Source organism: Apodemus sylvaticus, chromosome 1, assembly GCF_947179515.1.
Source record: "Apodemus sylvaticus chromosome 1, mApoSyl1.1, whole genome shotgun sequence".
Taxonomy (NCBI): Eukaryota; Metazoa; Chordata; class Mammalia; order Rodentia; family Muridae; genus Apodemus; species Apodemus sylvaticus.
This window is the reverse complement of record NC_067472.1, coordinates 179602509-179629115: the sequence shown is the minus strand read 5'-3', so window position 1 is coordinate 179629115 and position 26607 is coordinate 179602509. Positions and strand designations below refer to the sequence as shown.

The 26607-nt window shown below is 49.9% G+C and overlaps 1 protein-coding gene across 1 annotated transcript; it reads right to left on the bottom strand.

Annotated features, from left to right (window-relative positions):
• Nucleotides 1-26607, bottom strand: Wtip (WT1 interacting protein). The gene is made up of 8 exons (XM_052165733.1): nt 25978-26607; nt 17938-18039; nt 11217-11284; nt 11015-11077; nt 10696-10826; nt 9644-9695; nt 8914-8982; nt 1-706 (listed from the first exon to the last, which is right to left on the bottom strand). The coding sequence occupies exons 1-8, from the start codon at nt 26546-26548 to the stop codon at nt 566-568; spliced, it is 1197 nt and encodes a 398-aa protein (XP_052021693.1). The 5' UTR covers nt 26549-26607; the 3' UTR covers nt 1-565.

Sequence of the window (26607 nt, the reverse complement as noted above, 5' to 3'; positions counted from 1 at the left end):
CAAGTTTTTAGAAGAAAACTATATTCTTTTAAAGAAAACGCAAACATCCTCCAGAAGGGAAAAAACTTAATTTAAGTCAAATCATATGCTTTGGTAGTGGAGCCTGATACAGTGTGCACAGATGCTCCCTGGCAAGGTCTGCAGGGAGCCCCCTCATGCGCCCTGCCCTCCTCTGCTCCTGGATCTTCTGAGGCTGAGGATACTGGAAAAGCACCCCAGCCAGGATCCAGAGAGGCGGAGAACTGCAGCTGAAAATACCCATCAAGGCCAAATCATGATATTTCCCAGGTTGTCGATGCTCCCTGGCTCTGTGGTCGCACACAAATAAGGCACCCGTCCCCCACCGGCTCCACGGCCCTCCAATCCCTGCCCTGGGAGCTGAGACCAGGTGGAGGAAGGTAGTCTACGGTGCAGGGTGTCCTGGAATCCAGCAGGGGAAGTGACTTGAGGCACAGAAGGTGAATAAATAGAAATGGCTTCTTCGTTGCGGGGGTCCGGCCCCTGCAGAAGGACAGCAGCTGGGGGTGGGGAGAGCGTGTGTCACTCGCTCGCTGATGGCTGCTTCTCAAAGCTCAGTCACATGCACAGCAGGTGAGGGGAGTGGGCCCTGTCCAAGGCGCCTCAGGTGGCATCGACGGCAGAGCAGGTGCCCCTCCAGGGGGTAGCAGCGGCGTCCCTCCTCCCCGCTCAGCTGCAGCCCACAGTCCTGCAGAGGAAAAACACAACTCTAAGCCCCAGCAAGCAGGAGGCAGTGCATCCTCACCAAAAGGACAATGGGGTTGAGGCAGGTATGGTGGCAGGGCAAGTCCAGTCTCAGGGAAAGGGCAGGGATGGGTAGTAACTGTAGGCTCAGCCTAATAAGCTACTGTGGGTTTTTTCTTTGTTTTTGAAACAGGATTTCTCTATACCTGTCTGTCCTGGAACTGACTCTGTAGACCAGGCTGGCTGGCCTCCAACTCACAGAGATCCACTTGCCTCTGCCTCCCAAGTGCTGGGACTAAAGGCACCATTATGCCTAGCTTCACAAGCTATGGTTTTTAAGAACAAGGTTTGTGGGGATGGGGAGGAGGAAGTTGTTGGAACGCTGGCTCAGCACTAAGAACTTGCTCCACAACCGTGAACACCATAGCTCGTACCTCTGTACCCATACTGTTGGGGTTTTGTCTAAGCTCCACCCCACACCTACCTGGCAATAGCCAGGTATGCCCCGCCCCAGAGATCTGGCCCACTATAAGAGGGGCTACTTGCTCCTCCTCTCTCTCTTTGCTCTCTGCTCTCCCACACTCTCTCACCTCTCTGCCCCTGGGGCTCTTCCCCCCTCCACATGGTCATGGCCGGCCTCCTCCTCCCTCCCTCCCTCCCCCCCCTCTCTCTCTCTCTCTCTCTCTCTCTCTCTCTCCCTCCCTCCCTCCCTCCCTCTCTCTCTCTACCACTAACTCCCATCCCCTACTCTGAATAAACTCTATTCTATACCATGTCTGTGTGTGTGTGGTCCCTCAGGGGCAGAGGTGCCCAGGCAAGGGCCCGCCTGGACACCTTCCCCCACGCCGCCTAGCCACACTCACCTAACCCCCTATACTCCCCTCCCCCCTTTTAAACCCTTTCATCTTGCTGCTGAAAGTCCTTTCACTGGGTGTGTTTGGCCGGGAACGAGAAACACCATGGGATATTAAGCCTCTTCCACCAATGGGTAAGTCTTAATAAAATGGTAAGTATAATAGTCTCTGCACTTCCCACATTTCCCCGCAGGACCACCTCCTTCCCAGTAGAACTCAGCGGCAGCGACGGCAATGCCCCACAGCGAGTGCCACTGGGCTCGGCTATCTAATTCACCCTGTGTCTTATTGCTAAGATACAAAACAAGCTAAACCACAGCCTCACAGAGGTCGCGCACGCATGCGCTGCTAGATAGCAGCATTTATTCTACTGGTTCCCCTTGTTTTCCGGCGCTGGCTTGGCCGCCCGTGGGGCTCATGGCGTGCTGGCCACAGTTGCGGTCGCTCCCAGGTGCCTCACTCAACTGATACTTTCCTGTTCCCCGCCGCCAAGCCCTGGCCTTGGCTGCGGTTGCCAGAGCCACCGCCGCCGCCTCCCACGCCAGACCCCCTCCCGCTCCAGAACTGCTGCTCCAGAACTCACTCTCTCTCTCTCTCTCTCTCTCTCTCTCTCTCTCTCTCACACACACACACACACACATACACACACACTTTAAACTCTTTAATACTGATTAGGAAAAAAATGAACAAAGCAACAACTAACAGCCAGGTTTGGTAGCACATCTATAATCCCAGCATGTCAGTCACAGAAACAGAAGCAGAAATTCCAAGTTCCAGTCCAGACATTGCTATATAGCAAGCCGATGTCTCAAAGGACAGAATTCCCAGAACATTTATCACAATTCCCAGAACCGCAGGAGTGCCGCAGTGGCTCCAGTAAATTCTATGAGACAAAGTTTTACAGACTGAGGTGAGAAATGTCTCCTGGAGATCTCTGGAACACCTCTCTATTCAGAAGCTGAAAATCTCACTTGGCAATTGCTTTTGCTCCTCAACTCTCCCCCTTCTTAGTAGCCGGGACAAAGAAAAACCAAGCAAAATAAGATGTAAAAGAATCCATCTTGAAGTAAGTCACTAGCCAGAAAATTTTGCAATGCTTTGCTCCAGTCGTTTACGTAATCACATTTACCTCCCAACAGTATATAAATGAAGTATGGCTCTGACACTATGGTATGAAAAACATTCATTAGCACAGTGGTATAAATATATTTCACGTGTCTTGACTGTATATTAGCTTATAAGTCATTGGACATAACTTAAAAGATATGTTATTAAGAAGAGGTTAGTTTAAACAGAAAAATACAAGTTTCTGCAGGAAGGTGGATTTGAAACAATAGGCCCAGACTAGAAGATATTTACATCTGAAGAACCTTATACAATGTCCTAGCCAAACAGGTGGGTGTTGGGCAAATTAGAAAGAATTTACATTTTAGTTGGTACAAAGCTCAGAGCTGCCTCAATGGAAGCTTGTGAGGAACTGCTTTTGTCTTGCAGACCCCACCTAGGGGGTCTTTGGCCAAAACAACATTCTTGACTTATCCAGGTGTGATTCAGGATGCTTATTACTCAAGGAGACTCATTTAGACTCAGGGAGTTTGACAAAACATCCTTTAAAGTCTCTTTAAATTTTTATATCAAGAAGATTGATGTTGTCTGTGTTTGAGCTTCTAAATTTGTTACATGGAAAAATGTTTTACCTGGTGGATTTTATATTTCCATGTGCCAAATGGTTATGCTAATTGTCCCTTGTGCCTGCTTTACTGGATACATCTTTTGACATGTAAATGTCAATCCCTCATGCTTAAAGGCTCATGCCTCAAAACAGAAAAATACATCAGATTCAAACCGCCTCTGTGTATGTGGTTGTGTCTGTCTGTCATCTGCCGAACCTGTGCCTTTTTCTGATATCCAAAAGTTCCCCTTCGGATCTAAGTCTTCCCGGCTGGGACTGTCTGCGGCACAGGAGGTTATAGTAGGAGCCTGGGTTTGAGTCCAGCCTGGGCTATCAAAATAATCCAAAGGCTGGAGATTGAGCTCATCAATAGAGTACTAACAGTGCTGTCAGAATCTGTGTCCCAGTGCAGATACACAGGTAGTTCTAAGACAGCCAGGGCCACATAGTGAGACCCTATCTCAAAAAACCAAGGAAACAAGAAAAAGGAGGATTTGTCCCTTGCCCATGGAGGAAGTGACTGGACCATAGAAGAGATTTTTGGGACTGTGGGGTATGTACTCAATGGGTCTTGTTGATGTTTTGTCTAAGCTCCACCCCACACCTACCTGGCAATAGCTAGGTATGCCCCGCCCTAGAGATCTGGACCACTGTAAGAGGGGCTACTTGCCCCTCCTCTCTCTCTTTGCTCTGGGCTCTCCCACATTCTCTCACCTCTCTGCCCCTGGGGCTCTTCCCCCCTCCACTCCGCTCTCTCTATTCTCTCTCTCTCTCTATTCTCTCTCTCTGTCTCTCTCTCTCTCTGTCTCTCTCTCTCTCTGTCTCTCTCTCTCTCTCTCTCTCTCTCTCTCTCTCTTCCTTTCTCTTCCTCTCTCTACCACTAACTCCCATCCCTGAATAAACTCTATTCTATACTATGCCTGTGTGTGTGTGGTCCCCCAGGGGCAAGGGCCCGCCTGGACACCTTCCCCCACGCCGCCTAGCCATTCTCCCCTAGGCCCCTATACTCTCCCTTTTTAAGCCCCTTCAGTGGTGCCAAAACACCACGGGATATACTTGATTAAGCCTCTTTCACCGGGAAAAGATCGGATGGCCTCTACCATCAGAGCCGCCGAGAGTTCTGGTGTCGCAACTGTTACGGCGGCATGTCGCGATCTCTCCAGGCTCTCAGAATCGGCTACCCTCCATCCCCGCCAAGCGATGCCATGCAGTCCCACTGTCCCCGCTCTCAAAGCCCACCACTCTCAGAGCCACAGCAAGCCTGCACTCCTTTCCCATTGCTGTGCCCCACCCCCCACCGCCATACAGTCCCACTCTGCTGGCTACAGTGCAGATTTCTCCGGCCATTACCTGCCAAAGCCTAGCCACAGCCCACACCCACAGCCCGGCTCCACACTGGCTGCTGAGATGCTCCACCAGCTCCACCCCTTCTCCCTGTCACCGCTCTCGGTGTTCGCTGCTGTTAATACAACGGACCATGTCGGGTCTTGCAGCCATGCACAGGCAGGAGAAGCAAGGTTGGGGGTCCGGGTCCCACAGCCAAGCGGTTCAAAATGTTCAACATGATAGCCAATTACACTGGCTTCTACAATATGTGTGCTACCTGTCAGGTTCTTCCCTCTACCAGATTAGAAATTTAAAAAAACATTAACCATAATAGTAAATAACCCTTAGCTTTCAAATGAAGTCTGGCCAACCTCTTTTGGAAAGAAGAGTTTCCTCTCATGCCTAGCCCACACTCCTGATTAGGACATCTAGGCCCACCCTCGGGTGTACCCTAATCCGGAAGTGACCCTGAATCTCCCACTGGCTTTTATAGTCGCAGACAAAATCTTGGATCAGGTGGGGCACTTCTTCCGGCATGATCGCCCCAGCTCCTAAAGGCCTTCACGAGGGCCTGGGCTCTTTGGCTTAGCTGCATTTTCGTTGTTACTACTCTTTCAGGACGCTGGATTTGTATCTACAACATTCCCTCCCTTACCCAGTGGGCCCTACTTGTCTTCAACTGTATATTTTTAAAATTAACAGTCTGGTAAACGATAAAGAACCTGAACCTCACTTATTCTGTGTTCCCACACCTTTAACTCATTTGCTCCTATAGCCTGTGTGCTCAAGTTGATGTTAACAAGCCTAAATCTGCCTAGACAAACTCATTTTCTGTCACCACAATTTAATCCATTGCTGCCAGCTTTCTTACTCTGATCCTAGCATCTTTACTAACCAAAGCAATATACTTTCCTCTACCTATACAACTTGTCAAAGCTACTTAAGATTTCCATTCCTTAAAAAAAAAAAAAAAAAAAAAAAAAGATTTCCATTCCTATTCTCTCTTTAACTATTGCCTTCCTATCTTGCGCTCAATCTTGTCAGAAGTTTGTTATTAGATTTAAGACAGACAGAATTCCCAAAGGCCTGACAGCTTCTCCCAGGAGGTCTCAGAAGAAAGATGGACACTGCCACAGGATGCTGCCTGAAAGAGTGCAGTGGACAAAACCAGATACCTTGAGTCAAATACTTAGATAAACAAAGGTAAGCCATTTCTCATGTCATGGGTATCCATTCCACAGAGAAAAAGCCGTGCATCTTCTGTGCTTGAAAGCCAGACTGACAGCCAAAGCCGCCATGGAGACCAGAGACCACAAAGAACTGCTGGCTACTGGAATCTGTCATTCTTTAATAATATAACTGCTAAGTTATTGTTTATTCCTCAGATTTCTGACTACATTGACAGCTAGACAGTTATCTCCTTACCTAAACCCTGTTTCCATTAAATGCTTCATATTTCCTCTTCTTGCTCTGTCACTGTCCCAACCTTCAATTCTATTCCTTCTGATCCACAAAGGCTCATCTTAAAGACTGTTCATGTGGTTAACTCATGTTGTTATCTCTTTAATATTAGCTACAGGAAACCTACCCAGATCTACTGCTCATGGACCAAGTAGGCTCCATCCAGATAAGTACATCTGCCCAAGTTCCCACTTTACTACCTTTCCAAAGGGTGGGATTCCTCTGGGTTTCAATTGTACATCTTAAGAAAATTTCCCTTTCTCCCAAATGTACTTAGTCTTATTCCCTACCTATACTAATGTGTTCCAACATCTTGTTAAGTCCAGGCCCTTGCCATATCCAGGACAGCTCCAGAGAAGCAACCTTCAGATGCTCCAATCTCCTCTCAGCTTTTCCAGACGCAGACAGCTTCTACTGGACCTGTTCTCCTGACCTATCCTCAAATGGCTCTACAAATCCTGGACAGCAAGGAAGCAGTCAGTCCTCCTGAGACTGGACAATCACCCCCCATACCCCTTTCTCTAGGTTCCCCAGAGACACGCCACCCCAATGTCAGCATAAAGCAGCCAGATCTCAACAACGACCCTATTCCTGCTTCGCCATATTCGCCGTCACTTCTTTTCTTTTTTCTTTTTCTTTTATTAATTAACCAAACATTGGAGAATGTTGATGTTTTGTCTAAGCTCCACCCCACACCTACCTGGCAATAGCCAGGTGTGCCCCGCCCCAGAGATCTGCCCCACTATAAGAGGGGCTACGTGCCCCTCCTCTCCCTCTTTGCTCTCCGCTCTCCCACATTCTCTCACCTCTCTGCCCCTTGGGCTCTCCCCCCCCTCCACATGGTCATGGCCGGCCTCCACTCTCTGCTCTCTCTATTCTCTCTCTATTCTCTCTCTCTCTCTCTCTCTCTCTCTCTCTCTCTCTCTCTCTCTCTCCGTCCCTCCCTCCCTCCCTCCTTCTCTCTCTCTGCCTCTCTACCACTAACTCCCATCCCCTACTCTGAATAAACTCTATTCTATACCATGCCTGTGTGTGTGTGGTCCCTCAGGGGCAGAGGTGCCCAGGCAAGGGCCCGCCTGGACACCTTCCCCCACGCCGCCGAGCCACACTCCCCTAACACCCTATACTCTCCCTTTTTAAGCCCCTTCAGGTCTCAAGAACTGTGACCTCTTTTTTTTCATATACATGTTATTTGTATGAGTGTGGATATGCCATGGCATGCCTGTGAAAATCAGTTGTCTCTTTCTCCATGTGGGTCCTAGGGATTGAATTACGATCCTAAGACTTAGTAGCTCTGGTGGTTTGAATAGGTTTGGCACCATAGATTCATTCATGTGTTTGAATATGTGGCCACAGGGAGTGGCACTATTAAGAGGTGTGGCCTTATTGGAGTAGATGTGGCCTTGCTGGAGGAAGTGTGTCACTATGTAGGTGGCCTTTGAGGTCTCCTATGCTTAGGCTCCGCTCAGTTAAATGTGCTTTCTAAGAGTTCTCTCAGTCATGGTGTCCTCTTAGAGGAATAAACCCTACCTCAGACACAGGTAGACGCCCCTTCCTGCTGAGCCATCTCAGCATCAGAGGTAGACGCCCCTTCCTGCTGAGCCATCTCAGCATCAGAGGTAGACGCCCCTTCCTGCTGAGCCATCTCAGTGGTCTCTCCAGCCCCTCTCTTCCTTGCTCTCTTACACCCCAGTTATGAGGGAAGCAGCCTTGGTGCACCACGGGGCCAAAGCAATGTAGCGAATCTGCCATCATGGAATAAACCCTGAAACTGAGCTAAATAAACCCTTACTTGTTAAGGTGGTGGCTTCAGGGTCTATTACAGTAACAGGAACTAACAGCATGTCATCCTCTGTAGAATTTGATGGACACATTTCATCTCCTGTACTGCTACATCCAGTCACCTCCCAAAGCCACCCCCATCCCCACTGCCCTCAACCCGACCAGTTTCCTCATGGGCCCTCCCTGTAACTCCCCTCTTCCACAATTACATGTGATTTGCTGACATTTTGTTTGGTAAGACAGGGCTGATATGTAGCCTAGCTAGCCTTGAACTTGCAATATTACAGTCTCAGCATCCTGAGTGCTGGGATTACTGGCATGCTGGGTGTGGAGGCACACCCCTGTAAACCCAGCACTCAGGAAGCTAAGGCAGTTAAGAGTACAAGTTCTAGGGCTGGGCACCTTTGACCCTAGCACTCAGGAGGCAGAAGCAGGTAGATCTCCCAGTTTGAGGCCAGCCTGATCTACATATCAAATTCTAGGACAACCAGAGCTACACAGTGAAACCTTGTCTTGAAAAACTAGAGACAAGTTCTGGGCCAGCCTGAGCTACACAACTGAGTTCTGAGCCAGCTTGGGCTATATAGAGTTTCTGTCTCAAAACCAAAACAAAAAGTAGACTAGAACCTTGCCATCTTTTCTCTCCCTGCTGCCCTCGGGAAGTCAGCACTCTGCAGCCTCCATGGCCTCTATCCAACCTCTGGCAGCTTCACCAGAAATATAAATCACACACACACACACACACACACACACACACACACTTTTCACTACCCCAATGTACTAATTCTTATTCACTGTTCAAATCTTAGCCTGGGTATTGCCTCCTCCAAGAAAACTGTTTTTCCAAGGTTCTGACTACCCCTTCACCAGCACACGTCACCTCATGTGGACACTGCCAAGTCTAATTTCCCGTCCATTCTACTAAATGTCCTACCTAGCAAAAATGTGACTATCTGAAAGTGAAATGGGTACAGGTAAAGCACGTGTCCACGAGAAAGGAAAGGCTTGCTGGATTGTATGGCCCAGAAGCCACAGGAGAGAGTCCATGGCCACCCAGAGCAAAGGGGGCCCAGGGTGTGGGGCAGGCTGTGGCCTGGGGGGGGGGGCTGGGCTTACCTCACAGTGGTAGCACTCCACATGGTAGTCTCTGTCCATGGATACCACACGGATGGTCGTCTCGCAGCCCTGGAGAAAAAGGCAGGGCTCACAGACGTTCTTCCTGGACCTGGAGTACTATGACCTACCCACTGAAACACTCCTCTCTACAGTGTGCCAGACGGTGGACAAGGCACGCTGGCAGATGTCTAAGAGTGAAAATGTACGTGCGCCGGGCACCTTCCCCAACTGGCCAACAGGCCGGCAAGTGACGGTAAGAGAGTCACGTGGGTGCTGGCTCACACACACTATCTTCACTTCTTCAGAGCCACAGACTCCCACTACCAGCCCTGTTTCTTCAAGAAGCTGATGTGAACACATATAGTTCATGCAGAAAGACCCAAAATTAAGAGGTACACAGGCCAAGGCCTCTCCTCTGTTCCTCTGGCCCCAGGCCACCCAACATCCACTGCAGAACCAAAGGAGTCCAGTGAGCAGCCCTTCCTATTCCAGGTAACGAATCCCACCGCAGTAGAACAGGCGAGAAGCAGGAAGCTGCTTCCTTGTAGTTCACTCAGGGCACACGGGTCCCAGTCCCTGCCCAAACGCCCTACATACTCCTCAGCCCTAAGGAATCTGAAGCATGGCCGCCTTCAGCCCCTCCTGTTTGGCCCAGGATCTGAGGCCAGCAGGCCACCGTAGACAGAGCCTGGGGTCAAGCTCCTGCTGCTTCCAGATGAAGTGTTCCTACCTGTGCAGGGAGGATGGGGCGGGCACAGGAGGCACATTTCGGTGCAAACACCCTGGAAGAGAGGAAATGGTCATGTGAGAAGGTGAGTGAGCAGAGGGCAAGGGCGCTGCCCCGCCCACCCTCCTGTGTGGACACGGCTGGGGCAGCTTCTGCCTTCTTGGTGCAGACAGCCAATGCAGTTCCTACTCGCCTCCTCAGAATGGCTCCCGGCTCTCTCTAGACATCTCCCGTGTATCTCTGGCCCTCATATCCAGACTGAAGCCATCCCTGCAGTAGACCTCTCTGTTCTACCTTGAGTACCAAGTACAAACACTGGTGGCATCAATGCCCCAACTCAGCAGCAGCGCAGGCCCAGAGCGGCCAGGCTGGAGCCTGGAACCACAGCACAGAAACAGTTTGGCTGCTCACCTGACACCAGGGCCCTTCTCTCTTTAGAAGCAAAAGGCCAGACAGCCAGGTGAACTCACTGGGGAGAAGAGGGGTACACGTAGGAAAGGCAGGGAGCGAGGGCAGGGGACTGGTGGCCAGACTGCCCATAGGAAGCACAAATGCCCCGCCCTGCTCTGCCCTGCCCTTGCAGTTTGATGCGAACCACCCCAGGCTCACGCTGGAACATCTGCTCCCAGCAGCTGCGGCTGTCTGGGGAGGCTGGGGAGCCTTTTGGAGGTAGGCTTGGCTAGTGAAGGTGAATCACTAGGGGAAGGAGCTTAATGGTTACAGCTCAGTCCAGGTTTCTTCCTGATGTCTTTTCTTTAGGAGTCCCATCTCCCTGCTCCTGTCACCAAAGCTAGAGTTGTCAACACCCAACACCATGCCTTCAACGCCAGGCCTTGTCTTCTGAAACTGTGAGCCAGAATAAACCTCTCCTACTCACACTGTTCTGTGAAGGACTCTGCCACCACATGGGAAAATTCACTAATACACCTACCCCAACAGCTGAGAAAACACAGAGAGACAGATCAAAAAATAATAATAAAGCAAGAACCAGAGAGGCAGAGGCAGGCAAGGAGGGCCATGCTGCCGGCCACACTGCTCCAGCAGGGGAAACTCACGTATGATAGTCTCTAACGCAGTAAATGTTGTTCTCCACATCCACGGTGAAGGGAACCCCATCCAGGCACTCGTTGCACACTGAGCAGCGGAAGCAGCCCGGGTGGTAGGACTTGCCAAGGGCCTGCAGAATCTGGGGAGGTGCCAAAAGGTCAGTGCAGGTGGGACACTCGGTACTGCCTCCAAGAGGCTATGGGAGGCACTGCAAGGTCATTACAGGCAGGACACTCAGCGCTGCCCCCAAGAGGCTATGGCTCAGGGCCCTGCTGGGTCTGGAACAGGAGAGGGTAGAGGACTCTGGGAGACTGGGGAGGGTCTCACCATCTCCATGATGAGGTGTCCACACACGCTACACTTGTCAGCTGTTTGCTGGAACCCGGAGTACTGAGAGGGGACACAGGATCCAGGACGTCACGTGACAAAGGGGCACTCACTGTCGCTGGCCTCAGGTCTGCATGTGAGTCCGAAGGAGGTTCCCGCCCTGCTCCCACCCAGCTTGGCAAGCAGCACAGTGGAGACTCACCAGGAAGTCCTCCTGGCAGTACACTTTCTCACCCACGTTATAGAAGGCCTTCCCACGGAGCCGTCTCCCTGGAAGGTGAGGAGTAAAAGGCTGCAACCAGGGCAGAGCCCGGCTTGTGTCTCAGTGCTCATCTCCAGCCAACGAGAAACACCTCTGTAGTGCTGTGCTGCTGTTATAAACAGTCTGGACCTAATGATGGTTCACACCTATGAACCAGCATCCCAGAGCTGACAGTAGGACACACACGGAAGTCTGAGGACAGCCTAGGCTATAGCCTAGGACCTGCTTTAAAAAACCCAAATAATAAAGTTGGGTGTGGAGGTGCATGCCCGTAGTCTCAGCACTGGGCTATGGAGGCAGGAGGAACCTGAGGTTCATAACCCCTCGCTGGAAGCCACCCTGGCTGTAAGACACCGCCCCTTAAACACAAACAAGTATTTCAGAAGAAAGTGGAACAATCAACAGAACTGTTGGGAGACAGCAAATTCGGGAAGGTCCCCTCCCCCACAGCTCTACCACCTGTCCCGTTGCCTCTCATCTGCTCACCTGCCCTTCCCAGCTACCTGGAGGACCTAGGAGCTACTCTCAACTAGAAGGAACTACCACCTGATGAGGGTGCTTGTGAAAAATATGCAGCCACATCAAGTACTTCAGGAGGATATAAGTAGTTTTCCTCTTAAACAGTTTCAGAGCAGAGTATGGTATCACCCACACCTGTAATTTCAGATCTTAAGAGGCAGAGGCAATAAAGTCCAAAGCCAGCTTGAGATATACTGGAACACCCTATTGAAAAAAAACCCAGAGCTGAGGGTACACATAGGCTACCACATGGCTCAGTGGTAGATCACCTGCCTAGAACCCCCCCCCCAGGGAGGGGCTGGGGGTGTGGCTCTGGCTTAGATTTCTAGTATCACAAAACAGGAAAAAAGATTGAGTCTTGTGCTAGTTCTAGTCAGTATATAACAATGAGACTTGTGGAATTAGTAGTGAGAAAGAATACAGAAGTACAGTTATGTGTAATCACAGACATTATCACGTGGTTATCTACAAATGCAATCATGACTGTGTTACACCAGTAGTAACCCAATAACCCTACTACATTTATTGTAATTGTAGAATGGGGTTCAAGGCTAGCATATGAGAACCAAATGGATTTTTGTTTGTTTGTTTGTTTGTTTTTCAAGACATGGTTTCTCTGTGTAGCCCTGGCTGTCCTGGAACTCACTCTGTAAACCAGGCTGGCCTTGAATTTACAGAGACCTGCCTGCCTCTGCCTTCTGAGTGCTGGGATTAAAGGCGTGCGCTGCTGCTGCTGCTGCTGCTGCTGCTGCTGCTGCTGCTGCTGCTACTGCTGCCGCCACCACCACTATTGCCATTACCACCACCAGGCTCCCAAACACATTTTTATTCTGGCAACAAATACTGGGAAAATGAAGCTATGATTTTAAAAAAAAAAATGTATTTATTATTATAGAAAAGTACACTGTAGCTGTCTTCAGACTCACCAGAAGAGGGCTTCAGATCCCATTACAGATAGTTGTGAGCCACCATGTGGCTGCTGGGATTTGAACTCAGGACCTTCAGAAGAGCAGTCAGTGGTCTTAACCGCTGGGCCATCTCTCCAGCCCCCGAAGCTATGATTTTTAAAACTACATTTATGAAGCTGGAGAAGATGATGACTTAAGATTGGTCACAGCTCTTACAGAGGACCCAAATTAGGTCTCATCACTCTCACTGTCGGCCCTGAACTGGCTGTAATCCCAGCTGCAGGGGATCTGATACTCTCTCCTGGCCTCTGGTGACAGTAAAAAGACACACGGAGAAGCTCTGCTGGTAGCAACATGAAGACAGAAAGCACCACTGAGGGATGAACTTAGGAAAATGTGGGTATGCTGCATGCTATAAACCAGACTTGGCCCGGAGCAATCTGAGGAGACACAGGTACAGAGAGCTTGGCGGGGAGCCAATTTCCTAGCTCATTTTGCACATCTTGTAGGCAAAGCTGGCAGCTCTCAATCTGGTTTCTCTTTTTCAAGAATGTTGCAGAGTAAACTCCTCAGGAGACAGAGAGCATCTCAGTTGGGGAGAGTGTGAGTTTGCTTGCTGGCCAGCATTACACAGATGAGATATGCCTCTGGGTCAAGGGTCGAGGAGATTTGCTGGCAGCCTGCTGTAAAATGTTGGGGTTCCTCCAGCTCTGTGTGGCAGGGCATGCTGGAGTTCCACATCTCCAGAAGCTGAGGTAAGAGGCTTGCCTGAACCAAGAGTTTGAGGTCATGCTGGGCAACACATTGATCCCACCTCAAAAAAAAAATTTTTTTAATTGCAATTCCTAAACTCAATGAGGTTTCTAAGGTTTGCCATATAGACAGAGTGTGCAGCATCTACCAAGGGTCAAGCAGAGCAGGAAGTGCATGTGAAGACTCTGACTCGGAAGTATGTGTCTTCTGCCAGCATCATGAAGGATGGGGGTCACCTGACCATGTGCTGCAGGGTAAATTTCTGGACCCTTCCCAGCTCGCAACTGCCATGTTTACTTTCAGATGCCGTCCAACCTCAGCATCTTATATTTTTTATAGATATTGATTTTAAAAGAGGTGATAAGGGGGGCCAGGGAGGTGGCTCAGTCAGTGAAGTACTCGCACATATGTGTGGCCGAGCTCAATCCCCAGTGTCTACATAAAAAGCCATGCATGATGGCATACCATTGTAATCCCAGTACTGAGATGGTAGAGACGGGGATACTTGCAGACTGCTAGCCAGGTACACTGGCCTAATTGGCAAGCCTCGGGTCCCAGTGAAACACTCCCTGGGGCTGACCTCTGTACACATACAACTCTAACATGAAATTGTTACCAACCTAAACATAAACACAAACAACATAAACTGACTGGGATTGCTCACACCTATAATCCCATCACACAAAAAACAATGAACTAAACCGGGCAGTGGTGGCGCACGCCTGTAATCCCAGCACTCTGGGAGGCAGAGGCAGGCAGATTTCTGAGTTTGAGGCCAGCCTGGTCTACATAGTGAGTTCCAGGACAGCTAGGGCTACACAGAGAAAACCTGTCTTGAAAAATCAAAAATACAAAACAAAACAAAAAACAAAAAAAAGCAATGAATTGGGCATTTAACATTTCTTAACAAAAGAATCACTAAAACAGTTTTTTCTATAACTCAGTAATTAAAAGGCAAATAATCAGGAGGTAGAGGCAAGACAGTCTCTGTGAGTTTGAGGCCAGCCTGGTCTAAATAACAAGTTCCAGGTCAGTCAGGGCTAGCTAGGTAATTATAGACCCTGCCTCTAAAACAAAAAACTCAAAACATGGGTTCAAAGATAGCTTAGTGGATAAGAGCATGAAATATTCTTGCAGAAAACCTGAATTTAGTTTCCAGCATCCACAAGAAATGGCTCCCAGTCACCTATAACTCCAGCTCCAGGGGATCCTACAACTTTGGCCTCCTTGGGCACCTGCGCCCACAAATGCATAGTCCCCATTCAAACATGCACGCATGCACAATAATCAAAAATGAAATCCCAAACAAAAAGGCAAATAATTCAATTCTATAAAAATAGGTAAAAGTTTTGAACAGATTTCCCCCAGAAAATCTATATTAGGCTAGCAAACGTCTCAGCAACAAAGATGCTGCACGGCTGACAGCCTGAGTTTGATCCCTGGAACCTCGTGAGGGAGGAGAGAACTGATTCCTGCAAGTGTTGTTCCATCTCCCGACATATGTGCAAGCACATGGAATAAAAATGTGAGTATTTTTTTAAAAGAAGATGTAGTAATGGCCACAACAGCAAACAATAAGATGCTGACTGGAAGTCACACAGTAAAGCAGCCATGAGATCCCACCCAGCAGGACTGTTACTTAGAAAGGCATTAGCGCCGGTTATTGGCACATGTGCAGAACACTGTGACTCCGGTGTCTAAGGAGTGTCAACTGCCAATGGTACACTTCCTTGGGAAGACAATTTGGCAACTAAACATACTCTATGACCAGGAAAACCTACTCCTTGCAATTTACTCAAGGGAAATGAAAACATGCGGAAGAAAGTGCACAGAAGTCTAGTGTCTATCAACAAGTACACAGAGAAACGGGCTGTGGGCTGTTCACAGTGGATTTCTGTCTGGCAGTCAGGACTGTGCTACTGACACAGATTAAAAGAAAAATCACGGGCTGGAGAGATGGCTCAGCGGTTAAGAGCACTGGCTGCTCTTCCAGATATCCTGAGTTCAATTCCCAGCAACCACATGGTGGCTCACAACCATCTGTGATGGGATCTGATGCCCTCTTCTGGTGTTTCTGAAGACAGCAACAATGTACTCACATACATTAATTAAATAAATAAATTTAATTTAAAAAAATTTTATTTAAAAAAAAAAAAGAAAGAAAGAAAGAAAAATCACTATACTGAGAACAGCTGCCCTCAGGATAACGTCAAACCTAAGGGCTGAGGACAGTCCTGCCTCAGTCCAGACTGTCTCAGAGTTGTATCCTCCCGCTAAAAGCTTCACGGGAATGGTGAATGAATTCAGCCCAGTGGCTGTGTAAGTTTTCCATGCAAGTCTAGAGAACACAGCTCCAGCTAACCAGCGGCTCTCACTGGCCTCTCAGCAGAAAGCCTGATTTAAAGTCACACTGAAGGAAAAAGAAATATTCTGAGGTTATAGTTGAATAAGGCAAAATAAGGGAGATTTAAAAAAAAAATGTGGGGCTAGAGAGATGGCTCAGTTGTTAAGAACACTGACTGCAGCCGGGCAGTGGTGGCGCACGCCTGAAATCCCAGCACCTAGGAGGCAGAGGCAGGCAGATTTCTGAGTTCGAGGCCAGCCTGGTCTACAGAGTGAGTTCCAGGACAGCCAGGGCTACACAGAGAAAACCTGTCTCGAAAAAACAAAATCCAAAAAAAGAAAACCAAAAAAATATTGACTGCTGCTTTTCCAGAGGTCCTGAGTTCAATTTCCAGCAACCACATGGTGGCTCACAACCATCTGTAATGGGCCCAGATGCCCTCTTCGGGTGTGTCTGTAAACAGCCACCATGTACTCACATACACAAAATAAATAAATCTTTTGAAAAAAAATGTGTATGAGTGCATGTGCTCGTGAAAGGCAGAGGCTCACACTGGCTGTCTGCCTGGCTTGTCCAGCGTCTGACTCTTTCAGACAGGCTCTCCCTGACACTGGAGCGCACCAATTTAGCAGATGAGCTGACCAGCAAGACCCTAGAACGCTTCTGTCTCCACCTCCCCAGCCCTGGGATCACAGTTACCACAGCTTTTTACATGGATGCTGGGGCTCAAACTCAGATTCTCTTCCTTGTGTAGTAAACACTTTATTGATGAGCCATCTCCGGCCACACCCTTCCTCCCCTTTATTTTAAAGAAAATATTAAAAAAAAATTTTTTTAATGTATCTAACCACAGTGCACTTGATTCTGCTGCAGACATTTATACAGTGGGAATAAGATAAATGTCGACTACTGACTTAACCAAAGGATGGCAGAACATGAGGCCTTAGAGGGATTTCTCACTTCACAGTAAAGTAAGTAAACTGGTCTAAACAGAGCCCGGAGCAATGGTGGTGCGCCTTCAGTGCAGAGGGCTGGGTCTGCTGTTGCTTTCTGAGAAATGGCTCTGTCACCTGGGCTGGTCTTGAACTCTCTACTTCTACCTCAGCCTCCTGAATGCCAGTATCACCGGCATGAGCAACTGTCTTCACGTCTTCATGCTCTCCCAAAAGCCCTTTACTTCGACTCAGTACTGGGCATTATACAGTGTACTGGCTGGTTTTGTGTCAACTTGACACAAGCTAGAGCCATCAGAGAGGAAGGAACCCCAGTTGAGGAAATGCCTCCATGAGATCCATCTGTGAGGCATTTTCTCAATCACTGAACACTGGGGACAGCCCATTGTGGGTGGTGCCATCCCCAGACTGGTGGTCCGGGTTTCTATAAGAAGGTAGGCTGAGCAAGCCATGAGGAGCAAGCCAGTAAGCAGCGCCCCTCCATGGCCAAGCATCAGCTCCACCTCCAGATTCCTGCTGGGTTTGAGTTCTCTCCTGACTTCTTTCAATAATGAGCAGCAATATGGAAGTGTAAGCCACAGAAACCCATTTCTTCCCTACTTGCGTTTTAGTCATGGTGTTTCATTGCAGCAACAGAAACCCTAGGATATACTGTAATAAATATATATATCAAAATATCCCATGTAGGGCTGAAGGTGGCTTGGCAGTTTAAGAGCATTTGCCGCTCTTCCAGAGGACCCAGCCTCACTTCGAGCGCCCACATGGTGGCATGCCCATTCACGACCCCAGTTCCCGGACCAACAGGCACACATGGTGCACAGCATTCATACACATGAAGTAAAACAAACAAATCTAAAGAAAAAGCATTAACCTCATGTGCAGACAGGCACAAGCTCCCTCGCCCCATGCCCCATCCCCCCAGGCAGAGCAGGATCCTGTGTGGATGTAAGCACCGTGGCCAAGGACCAGAGAGGAGCCTTTCTGATAGCCAGCAAAGGTTCCTTCCTCAGGCCCAGGCTTCTCACGTAGGCCAGGCCTAGAAACCAAGGGGCCACGAACCACATGCACAGGGAGAATGTGTGACTGTGCAGCCTCCTTCTGCCCCAGAACTGAGTGTTTCCTCTGGCTGAGACACGGGTGCAAGGGAGTGACAGAGGCAGAGGGGATGGTGGAGTGTTACCTACCGCAGGAGTCACAGATGAAGCAGTCGGTGTGATACAGGCTCCCCATCGCCTGGCACGCCTGCCTCGCTCCGTAGATGCCAAGCCCACACTTGATACAAATGCCTGTGAGGGAGCAGCAGGAGAGCAGTGGCTGGCACTGTGCACTATGGAGTTGGGTAGCCGGCCAGGCTCCTGGTCGGGTGCCCACCTGCCTGACCCTCCCAAGCTGACCTCCCAGGGCCAGTGTCACCAGGTCCAAACAACTAACATTCAGCTACTAGGACTGAAGTCAAATGCTCTAAGTCAAATGTGCGAGGTCCCCCACAAGCTGTTTTAAGCACCTGGCTGGTGGCACTCTTTTGAAAAGTTATAGAAGCGGAGGGACATGGCACCTGGCTGCAGGCACAGGACACGAGGGGCAGGTCTTGGAGCCGGCAGTTCAACTCTGCTCCTCTTACTAATCCACTGAGACATGAGACCCTGTCCACAGGCTCCTGCCATTACGAGCAGGGCAGCACCAGTCAGCATGCCCCCTTGTCACGTCACACATTACAAAGTCAAAGTCACTTCTTCCTTGAAGTGGTTCCAGCCAGGGAGCTGGCCAGTGACTAGAAAGGCAGGTGTATACAGACAGTACTCGGGGTCAGCTACTGCTGCCTGAGCTCCAAAGAGCTTCACAGAGCACAGGCAGAGACATCCGCCGTCAGCTATGAATGACATCAGCACTAGAAAAGGCGCTCCACGCCCCTCCACCTCCGACTGAGGCAACCTTCCTGCTGCCTCTGAACCAAATCCTACTCTTCAAAATAAATACGCACATCACCCAGGTACACTCAGAGGCATCACTGCCCTTGACAGGCGCCCTTTCCCCATCTGTACAAGACTTGCATATCCCCACAGACATCGACGGCTGCTGCCTGCCTGCCGAAACTGTAGTGCAGAAAAATCCCCAGCCCCAAGGATGGAGTATTCCAGAGGAGGGACATACAGCACAAATTACGCGTGTCAGATAACGCACACCTGTGAACCCAGTAATCAGGAGACCTGGGCAAGAGGATAGCTCAAAGTTCTAGGCTAGGCTGGGCTACACAGCAAGTTGGAGGCTAGCCAAGGGTCTATATGGAGATGCTATCTCAACAACAACAACTAAAAATGGTGATAGTGGCAACGTCAGATGGAAACAAATGCTGTGGAGAAAAGCAAGGGTCATTATAAGAGCACTGGCTGCTCTTCCAGAGGTCCTGAGCTCAGTTCCCAGCAACCACATGGTGACTCACAACCATCTACAGTGGGACCTGATACCATCTCTGGCATGCAGGCAGAGCACTCATATACATAAAAAAAAAAAAAAAATGGCGGGGCGGTGGTGGCGCACGCCTGTAATCCCAGCACTTGAAAGGCAGAGGCAGGCGGATTTCTGAGTTCGAGGCCAGCCGGGTCTACAGAGTGAGTTCCAGGACAGCCAGGGCCATAAGAGAAACCCTGTCTTGAAAAAACCAAATCCAAAAACCAAAAAAATAAATAAATAAGTAAATAAAATATAATAAAACCTTTAAAAAAAAAGAAGAAGAAGAAGAAATCAAGGGACTGGAGAGGTGGCTCAATGGTTAAAAGTGCTGGCTGCTCTTGCAGAGGACCTGGGTTCAATTCCCAGCACCCGCTTAGTTCACACCCATCCATAACTCCAGTTTCAGGGTTCAATGCCCTCTTTTCACCGCTGGAGGCAGCAGGCATGCAAGTGGTGCGCATACCTACATATATGCAGGCAAAACACTCATACATACAAAATAAATCAATCCAAACGGGACAACGTCCAGGGCTGAGGGGACAGCTGTGTTAGGAACACTTCCCAGTACACACATGGCCTCTCACAGGCACAGAGCATCAAACACCCTCTTCTGGCCTCCTCAGTCACGGCACACACATAGTGCACATACACGCACACACATTCACACATCAGTAAAAGTAAAAATAAATACAATTTTACAAAGCATCTTTAAAAAAAAAATTCTGACAGTTGGGCATGGTGACACATGCCTGTAATTCCAGCACTTAGAAGACTGGCCAGCTACATAATGAGCCGGAGGCCAGCATGCGCTATACAAGACCTCGTTTCAAACAAAACAAAGAATAAATCTAGGCCAGGTATGTTGACACATGCCTCTAATTCAGGCCAAAATAGGAGCATCTCAGGTTCAGGTTCAGTCCGGGCTCCATGGAAAGTTCCAGAACAGCACAGCTGCATAGCATGATCTGGTCTATAAACTCATACATCTAGGGCCTTAGGGTTTCAGCTTCGTGGCAGAGTGTGTGTCTGACATGTGTGAGCCCCCCCCCCAGACCTGGAGGTGTGTGTTTTTACACAGGATGGTGAGGGAGGGTCCTCCATGAGCTGAAAGGACGGTGCTTTCTATGCAGAGCTCTGAGGACAGTGGATGGAACCGGGGGCCACTCCAGCAGGCCAGACTGGGGCGGGCCAGAGGACTAAGCAGCAGTGTTAGGAGGAGGCCTGGCTCCAAACCTTGAACACTGTTAGCCCAGGGGTCCAGGAGACCCCAAAAGGCTGCCCTCTTCTGTTACCCAGTATCTCTGGTTGTTTGCATGAGAATGGCCCCATAAGCTTGTGTTTCACTACTTGATCCCCAATTAGTGAAACTATTTGGGAAGGATCAGGAGGTGTGGCCTTGCTGGAGAAGGTGTGTCACTGGGAGGGGTTTGAGGTTGCAAAGACTCAGGTCATTCCCCAGTGTGTTTCTCTGCCTCCTGCTTTCAAATCATAATGTGAGCTCTCAGCCGGGTGCGGTGGCATTGCCTTTAATCCCAGCACTCAGGAGACAGAGCCAGGCAAACCTCAGCTGTGAGCTGAGCTGTTGCGTGGCCATGCCTTTGCTGCACCATCATGCACTCTAACCCTCTGCTTTAATGCGGGGCCTGGGGGAGTGAACTCAGGTCAGGCTTAGTAGAAAGGCTGTAACACAAGGAGTCACCTCACCAGCTCTCTTCGCATTGCTCCAGCTAGCTTCCCCAGCCTGGGTTTAAGCACTCACTCAATTTGTCTCCCAAGCAGCACGTGTTAGGCTATGCACCACCACACCTGATCTGCTCCCTCATCTTGACTCCACTCCTTTCTTTCAGTCCTGATTCAGGGTGTAATTTACATGCCATGCAGGCCCCCAATAATCACACCTGACACACCACCAGACTTCTCTTCCTGAAGTGAAAGAAGTCTTCCTTCCCATCTTCTCCCTCCCCCACCAGCTATGAGAATTAGGCCTTCCCATTCACCTGACTAAATCACAGAAATCAACACTGGATGTTGGGGGTGGGAGGCCAGATGTGGTAGTGTATGCCTTTAATTCTGGCACTTGGGAAGCAGAGGCTGGCAGACCCCTAATGACTTTGAGGCCAGCCTAGTCTATTCGCTAAGTTCTAGACCAGCCAAGGCTAGATAACAAGATGCCGTCTCAAAATATAAAAAACTAAGGGTCTGGAGAGCACTGGTTAAGAGCACGTTGACTGGCTGCTCTTGAAAAGGACTGGCTGGGGTTTGATTCCCAACTCCACAATGGATGCTCACAACCATATGTAACTCCAGTCCCAGGGGATCTGACACCATCTTCTGACCTCTGTGGGCACTAGGTACACACATGGTGCACATACATACATGCAGGCAAAATATTCATATATATAAAATTAATAAAACTTGCCAAGCAGTAGTGGCACACGCCTTTAATCCCAGCACTTGGGAGATAGAGGCAGGCGGATTTCTGAGTTTGAGGCCAGCCTGGTCTATAGAGTGAGTTCCAAGACAGCCAGGGCTACACAGAGAAACCCTGTCTTGACAAAAAAAAAAAAAAAAAAAACCTAATAAAACTTAAAAAAAAGGGGGGGGAGGGGGAAAAAAAACAGGCTGGGCAGACTCAGAAAGCAGAAGCAGGTGGATCTCTGTGAGTTCAAGGCCAGTCTTGTCTACACAGTGAGTTCCAGGACAAGCCCTGTCTCAAAAAAACAACAAATGAATAAAATAAACACAAAGAACAGAGACTGGAAGGAGGTAGGATGAAGGGGCAGAGGGGCCTGATGCTTGTTTATGTTTTTTAAAAAACACTAATTTGGCCGGGCAGTGGTGGCGCACACCTGTAATCCCAGCACTCTGGGAGGCAGAGGCAGGCGGATTTCTGAGTTCGAGGCCAGCCTGGTCTACAGAGTGAGTTCCAGGACAGCCAGGGCTACACAGAGAAACCCTGTCTCAAAAAAAACAAATCCAAAAAAACCAAAAAAAAAAAAAAATACTCTCTCCTTGCTTCTACCATGTGGATTCTGGGAATCAAATTTAGGTAGGTAGGCTTGGAGTAAGTTGTGTCTTTAGCCTCTGAGCCATCTCAGGCGTGTGTGTGTGTGTGTGTGTGTGTGTGTGTGTGTGTGTGTGTGTGTGTGTGTGTGTGGTGTGTGTGTGTACATGCATGTGTGCAACACGCATGTGTGCAACACATGTATGTGTGTGTGCATGTGAAAGATCCTTCTACAGATTTATAACCAAAAGAAAAGAACCAATAAGTAGACGAAAACTTAAGTTGGAGGCAGAGGTCAGAGAGAGCAAAATGGTACCCTCAGGTGACAGACTGGCCACGTGGGGACCTCAGTATTCTGAGTGAAGTGGGAAGCAGGATGGATGTCAGGAGACCAGAGGCGGTTGCGGGAACACAAAAACAAAGTAACTAAGGCTAAGGGCAACACACAAACCCACAAACCCACTAAGTTCATACACAGTGAAATGGCTCAGAGGGCCCTGCAGCTAAGCCTGACAACCTGGGTTCAAGCCTCAAAACCTACATGGTAAAGAACCAACTCCCACAAGTTAGTCTCTGACCTCTATATACACGCCACAGCATTCGTGTGTCTACACACACACACACAGACACACACACAGAGTGGGGGTCACACAGTGAGAGGTTCTATGAAGAATCAAACAGGAGCTGGAACCAAAGGCTGCTAAGAGAAGCAAAAACAGAGTACGGCCTAGGAACACATGATGGATTCAGGGCCCGAGGCCGTCAGCTTCCAGCAGACAGCACAACTGGGGAGAAGGCACAGGGTTCAAAACACAGTAACACAGGTACCAAGAGGTCAGCTGACACTGAGCCTGTGGAGGAGGGAGCTAGGGATGGCACAGGCAGAGGAACACACTACAGACAAGGATTTAGAAGTCAGACTTCCTTCTGTAAGAGGTTATTTATTCAGGTCAAAAGATCTGAATTTTTTTTAAATTGCAAGCTGGATAGGATGGCATGCACCTATAATCCCAGCACTTGGGAGGCTGGAGCAGAAAGAGCTCAAGGCTAACCTAGCCTAAGACTCTGGCCTTTAAATTAATTTTTTTAAAAAAAAGTGAAATTAACACATTTTTGTTTTCTGTTTTGCTGTCCAGGTCTCATTTTGTAGCACGGGCTGGCCTGGAATGCATAATCCTTCTGCTTCAGTTTTCCAAATTCTTGGATTACAGCTGTTTACCACACCTAAAAACTGACTTTTTGTAACTCAAAAACATCAACTGTCTGGGGGTTTGGAGAGATGGCTCAGAGGTTAAGAGCACTGACTGCAGTCGGGCGGTGGTGGCGCACGCCTGTAATCCCAGCACTTGGGAGGCAGAGGCAGGCGGACCAGGACTACACAGAGAAACCCTGCCTCAAAAAAACAAATCCAAAAAACCAAACCAAAAAAAAGAGCACTGACTGCTCTTCTGAAGGTCCCGAGTTCAAATCCCAGCAACCACATGGTGGCTCACAACCATCTGTGATGAAATCTGATGCCTTCTTCTGGTGTGTCTGAAGACTGCTACAGGGTACTTACATATAATAATAAACAAATCTTTTAAAGAAAAAAAAATTGTCATCAGATACATAGTTTAACCAAAACTGCCCATATTTTTTAAGAACCAGAAAAAAGGTATATTTAGAGCAGTATGGTGTCTCAAACCCGTAATCCCAGCATTCATGAGGCTGGTATACAGTGACACCCAAAGGGTGTCACTATCTAAAAAGGGGGGCTGAGGATATGGTTCAGCTGACAGAGTACTTGCCTTGCATGCATGGAGGCCCAGGTTCCATCTTCGTCACCCCATAATCTAGCTGTGGTGGTACACACCTGCAATCCCCGTGCTTGGTCGGGGTGACGGCAAGAGATAAAGGCTGGCCTTGGCTACAGAGCACCTTCTGGAGCATCTTGCACTAGATGAACCCTTATTCAGAGAAGGGAACTCTATAATCAGCTGGCTCAGTCTCCTGTGTGGCTAAAAAGGCTAAAGCTGAGCCCTCGATGCTCTTAGAAAGGATCCACACCTCCAGCAGGTTTTGGCTCTCAGTGCCTTTACTCCCACATTAAATATCCAATGTAATACACAGACGTGAGAGTGGCCATAGGGGCCAACAGACAGACCAACGGCCAGCCTCTAAGTGTGCACGTGCCAGAAGATGATCAGACGCTCAACCAGGAGCAGAGAGATGTCCCAGGAGTCACCTCTCACTCATCCTCTACTCCCAGACCGTTTACAGCAGCCATCACCTCAGCTAAACCACAGATTTCCCATCCTGACTTCTCACCTCATTCCAAAGACAGGCCCCTAGCCCGCACATGCCCTTGACCAGCCTGGGCTACAACCTTCTCAAATCCTCTTTCTTCCTCCACCCTGGAATGCACCCACATGACCTGCTAAGGTGCAGCCTCTACTCCCCTAAGATCGACTTCAACGCATCCTGGAGCTGCTAGCACTACTGAACGTGAGGCAGCTCAAAATCAGCCACCCCATCCCAGGCTTGCTAGCCATGCACATCCCCACGCCAGGAGCCTCGCTCCCTCTATCTGACTCCCCTAACCGTTGTGCCAAGGAAAGCCTTGCTGATGCATGTGATTTCATTACCAGGGCTGTTGTGAGGCAGATTCCCTTTCCTTGGTATTTAATGGTACAACGTCTATTTTCTGTTGCCACTTTTTGAAGCACAATCTGGCTATGTAGTCTTGACTGGTTTGGAACTACATGCAGACCAGGTTGGCTTTAAACTATCCTACTGTTCCTGAATCCCCAGTGCAGGGGTTACAGGTCTGTATCAACCATGCCAAGCTAAAATGTCAAGTCTGAATGCGTATTTTTCTTTGTATTTTTTTTCCTATATATGTGTAACCAGCTGTAAGGCTGAGTTGTGGTTTTATTTGCTTTGCTTTGCTGGGAAACAAACCTAGGGCAGTGATAGGCAAGCAAGCACTCTATCACAGAGCTACACCCCTAGCCCAGTATCCCTGCAGGAAATATCCTGTATATAAGACCTAGCCCAGAGCAGCCTTGAAGGTGAGCCAGGCAGTAGTGGTGCATGCCTTTAATTCCAGCACTCTGGGAGCCAGAGGTAGGCGAATTTCTGAGTTCGAGGCCAGCCTGGTCTACAGAGTGAGTTCCAGAACAGCCAGGGCTATACAGAGAAACGCTGCCTCACAATTAGAAGGGGAAGGTCACTTCTGTTCTGCTCCCATTCTGCTCTTCATCAAACATTTGTAGGAGCAACTCTAAGGATGAAGAAGAATGCCCAGCAAAAGGGGTTGAAGAATGGGTTAGCAGTAAGAGCTTGGTGCGCTTGCAGAAGACTCAATTCCGTTCCCAACACCGAGGTCTGCTCACAACTGACTGCTACTCCAGTTCCAAAGGATCTGACACCTTCTGACCTCCCAAGGTACTTGCAATATACCTAACTAAATCTTTTGCAGAGTCCATATGTGTCTAATCCTAGCACTCCAGAGACAGGGACAGGAAGGTAAGTGTGAGCTCCTGGCCAGCCAAAGCTACAGAGTGAAACCTTGACTCTATGAAATTAATCTTTTTTTTAAGTATCCAGAACATAGCTTAAGTTGTCAATCAGCCTGATTCTGTCTGCACCCCCCCATCACCCCACCCCACTGCCTCAAGTCGGGAAGCTCCAGGCATCTCCGCATCCGTGGCGGGAGAGAGAACAGCCTTTACCAGAGCCTCTCACACCCTGGACCCCCCGACCCGGACCCCGGCCCGCGCACGCTCACCAAAGTAGTCTCGCGCCGTGCGCGCCTCGAGCGCGCGCTCCAGTTCCCGCGTGAGCGCCTCCAGCCGCCGCTCGGCCGCACTCGGGCCGCCCTCCCGGCCCGGGGGCAGCGGCAGCGACGGCAACGGGAAGGGGAACTGGGCAGGCTCCGGAGAGCGGGCGGGCGCGGGGCCGACGCCGGGCGGCAGCAGGTCTGCACAGGCGCCCGCTGAGCCGCGGGAGCCCAGGCTGGACACGCTGGAGCGCGCGCTGCCCCCCGACGGCGGCCCGGGGCCGTGGCCGTGGCGCTGGTCGTAGCCCAGGCTGATACCGCTCGAGCGCGCGCTGCCGCCGTCCGAGCCCGCCAGGCTGGCGCGCGGGCCTCGCTCGGGGCGGCTCGGGACGTCGGGCGCGGCCTCGGGGCCGCCGCCGCCGCCCTTGCCTCTGCGGCCCGCCGCTGGCGCCGCCTCGTCCACGGCCCTCGGCCCGCGCCGCACGCGCCCTGGGGATCCGGCGGTCGGCTCCGGCTCGCGCAGGCCCAGCCCGGCCAGGAGCAGAGCCGCGTCGTCCGCGGCCGTCCGCGAGCGCTGCATGGCCGTCGGCCCGCCGCGGCGCGTCACCTCCGCCTCCGCCGCCCGCCGCCGCCGCTCCG

What these genes read in the sequence shown, in the direction of transcription:
- Wtip (XM_052165733.1), bottom strand. Translation starts at nt 26,548, where the DNA reads ATGCAGCGCTCGCGGACGGCCGCGGACGACGCGGCTCTGCTCCTGGCC. An exon ending in GACACCTCATCATGGAGATG is followed by an intron (nt 10,827 to 11,014) that starts GTGAGACCCTCC and finishes GCACCTCCCCAG; the next exon opens with ATTCTGCAGGCCCTTGGCAA. An exon ending in TGCGTTAGAGACTATCATAC is followed by an intron (nt 9,696 to 10,695) that starts GTGAGTTTCCCC and finishes CCTCTCTTCCAG; the next exon opens with GGTGTTTGCACCGAAATGTG.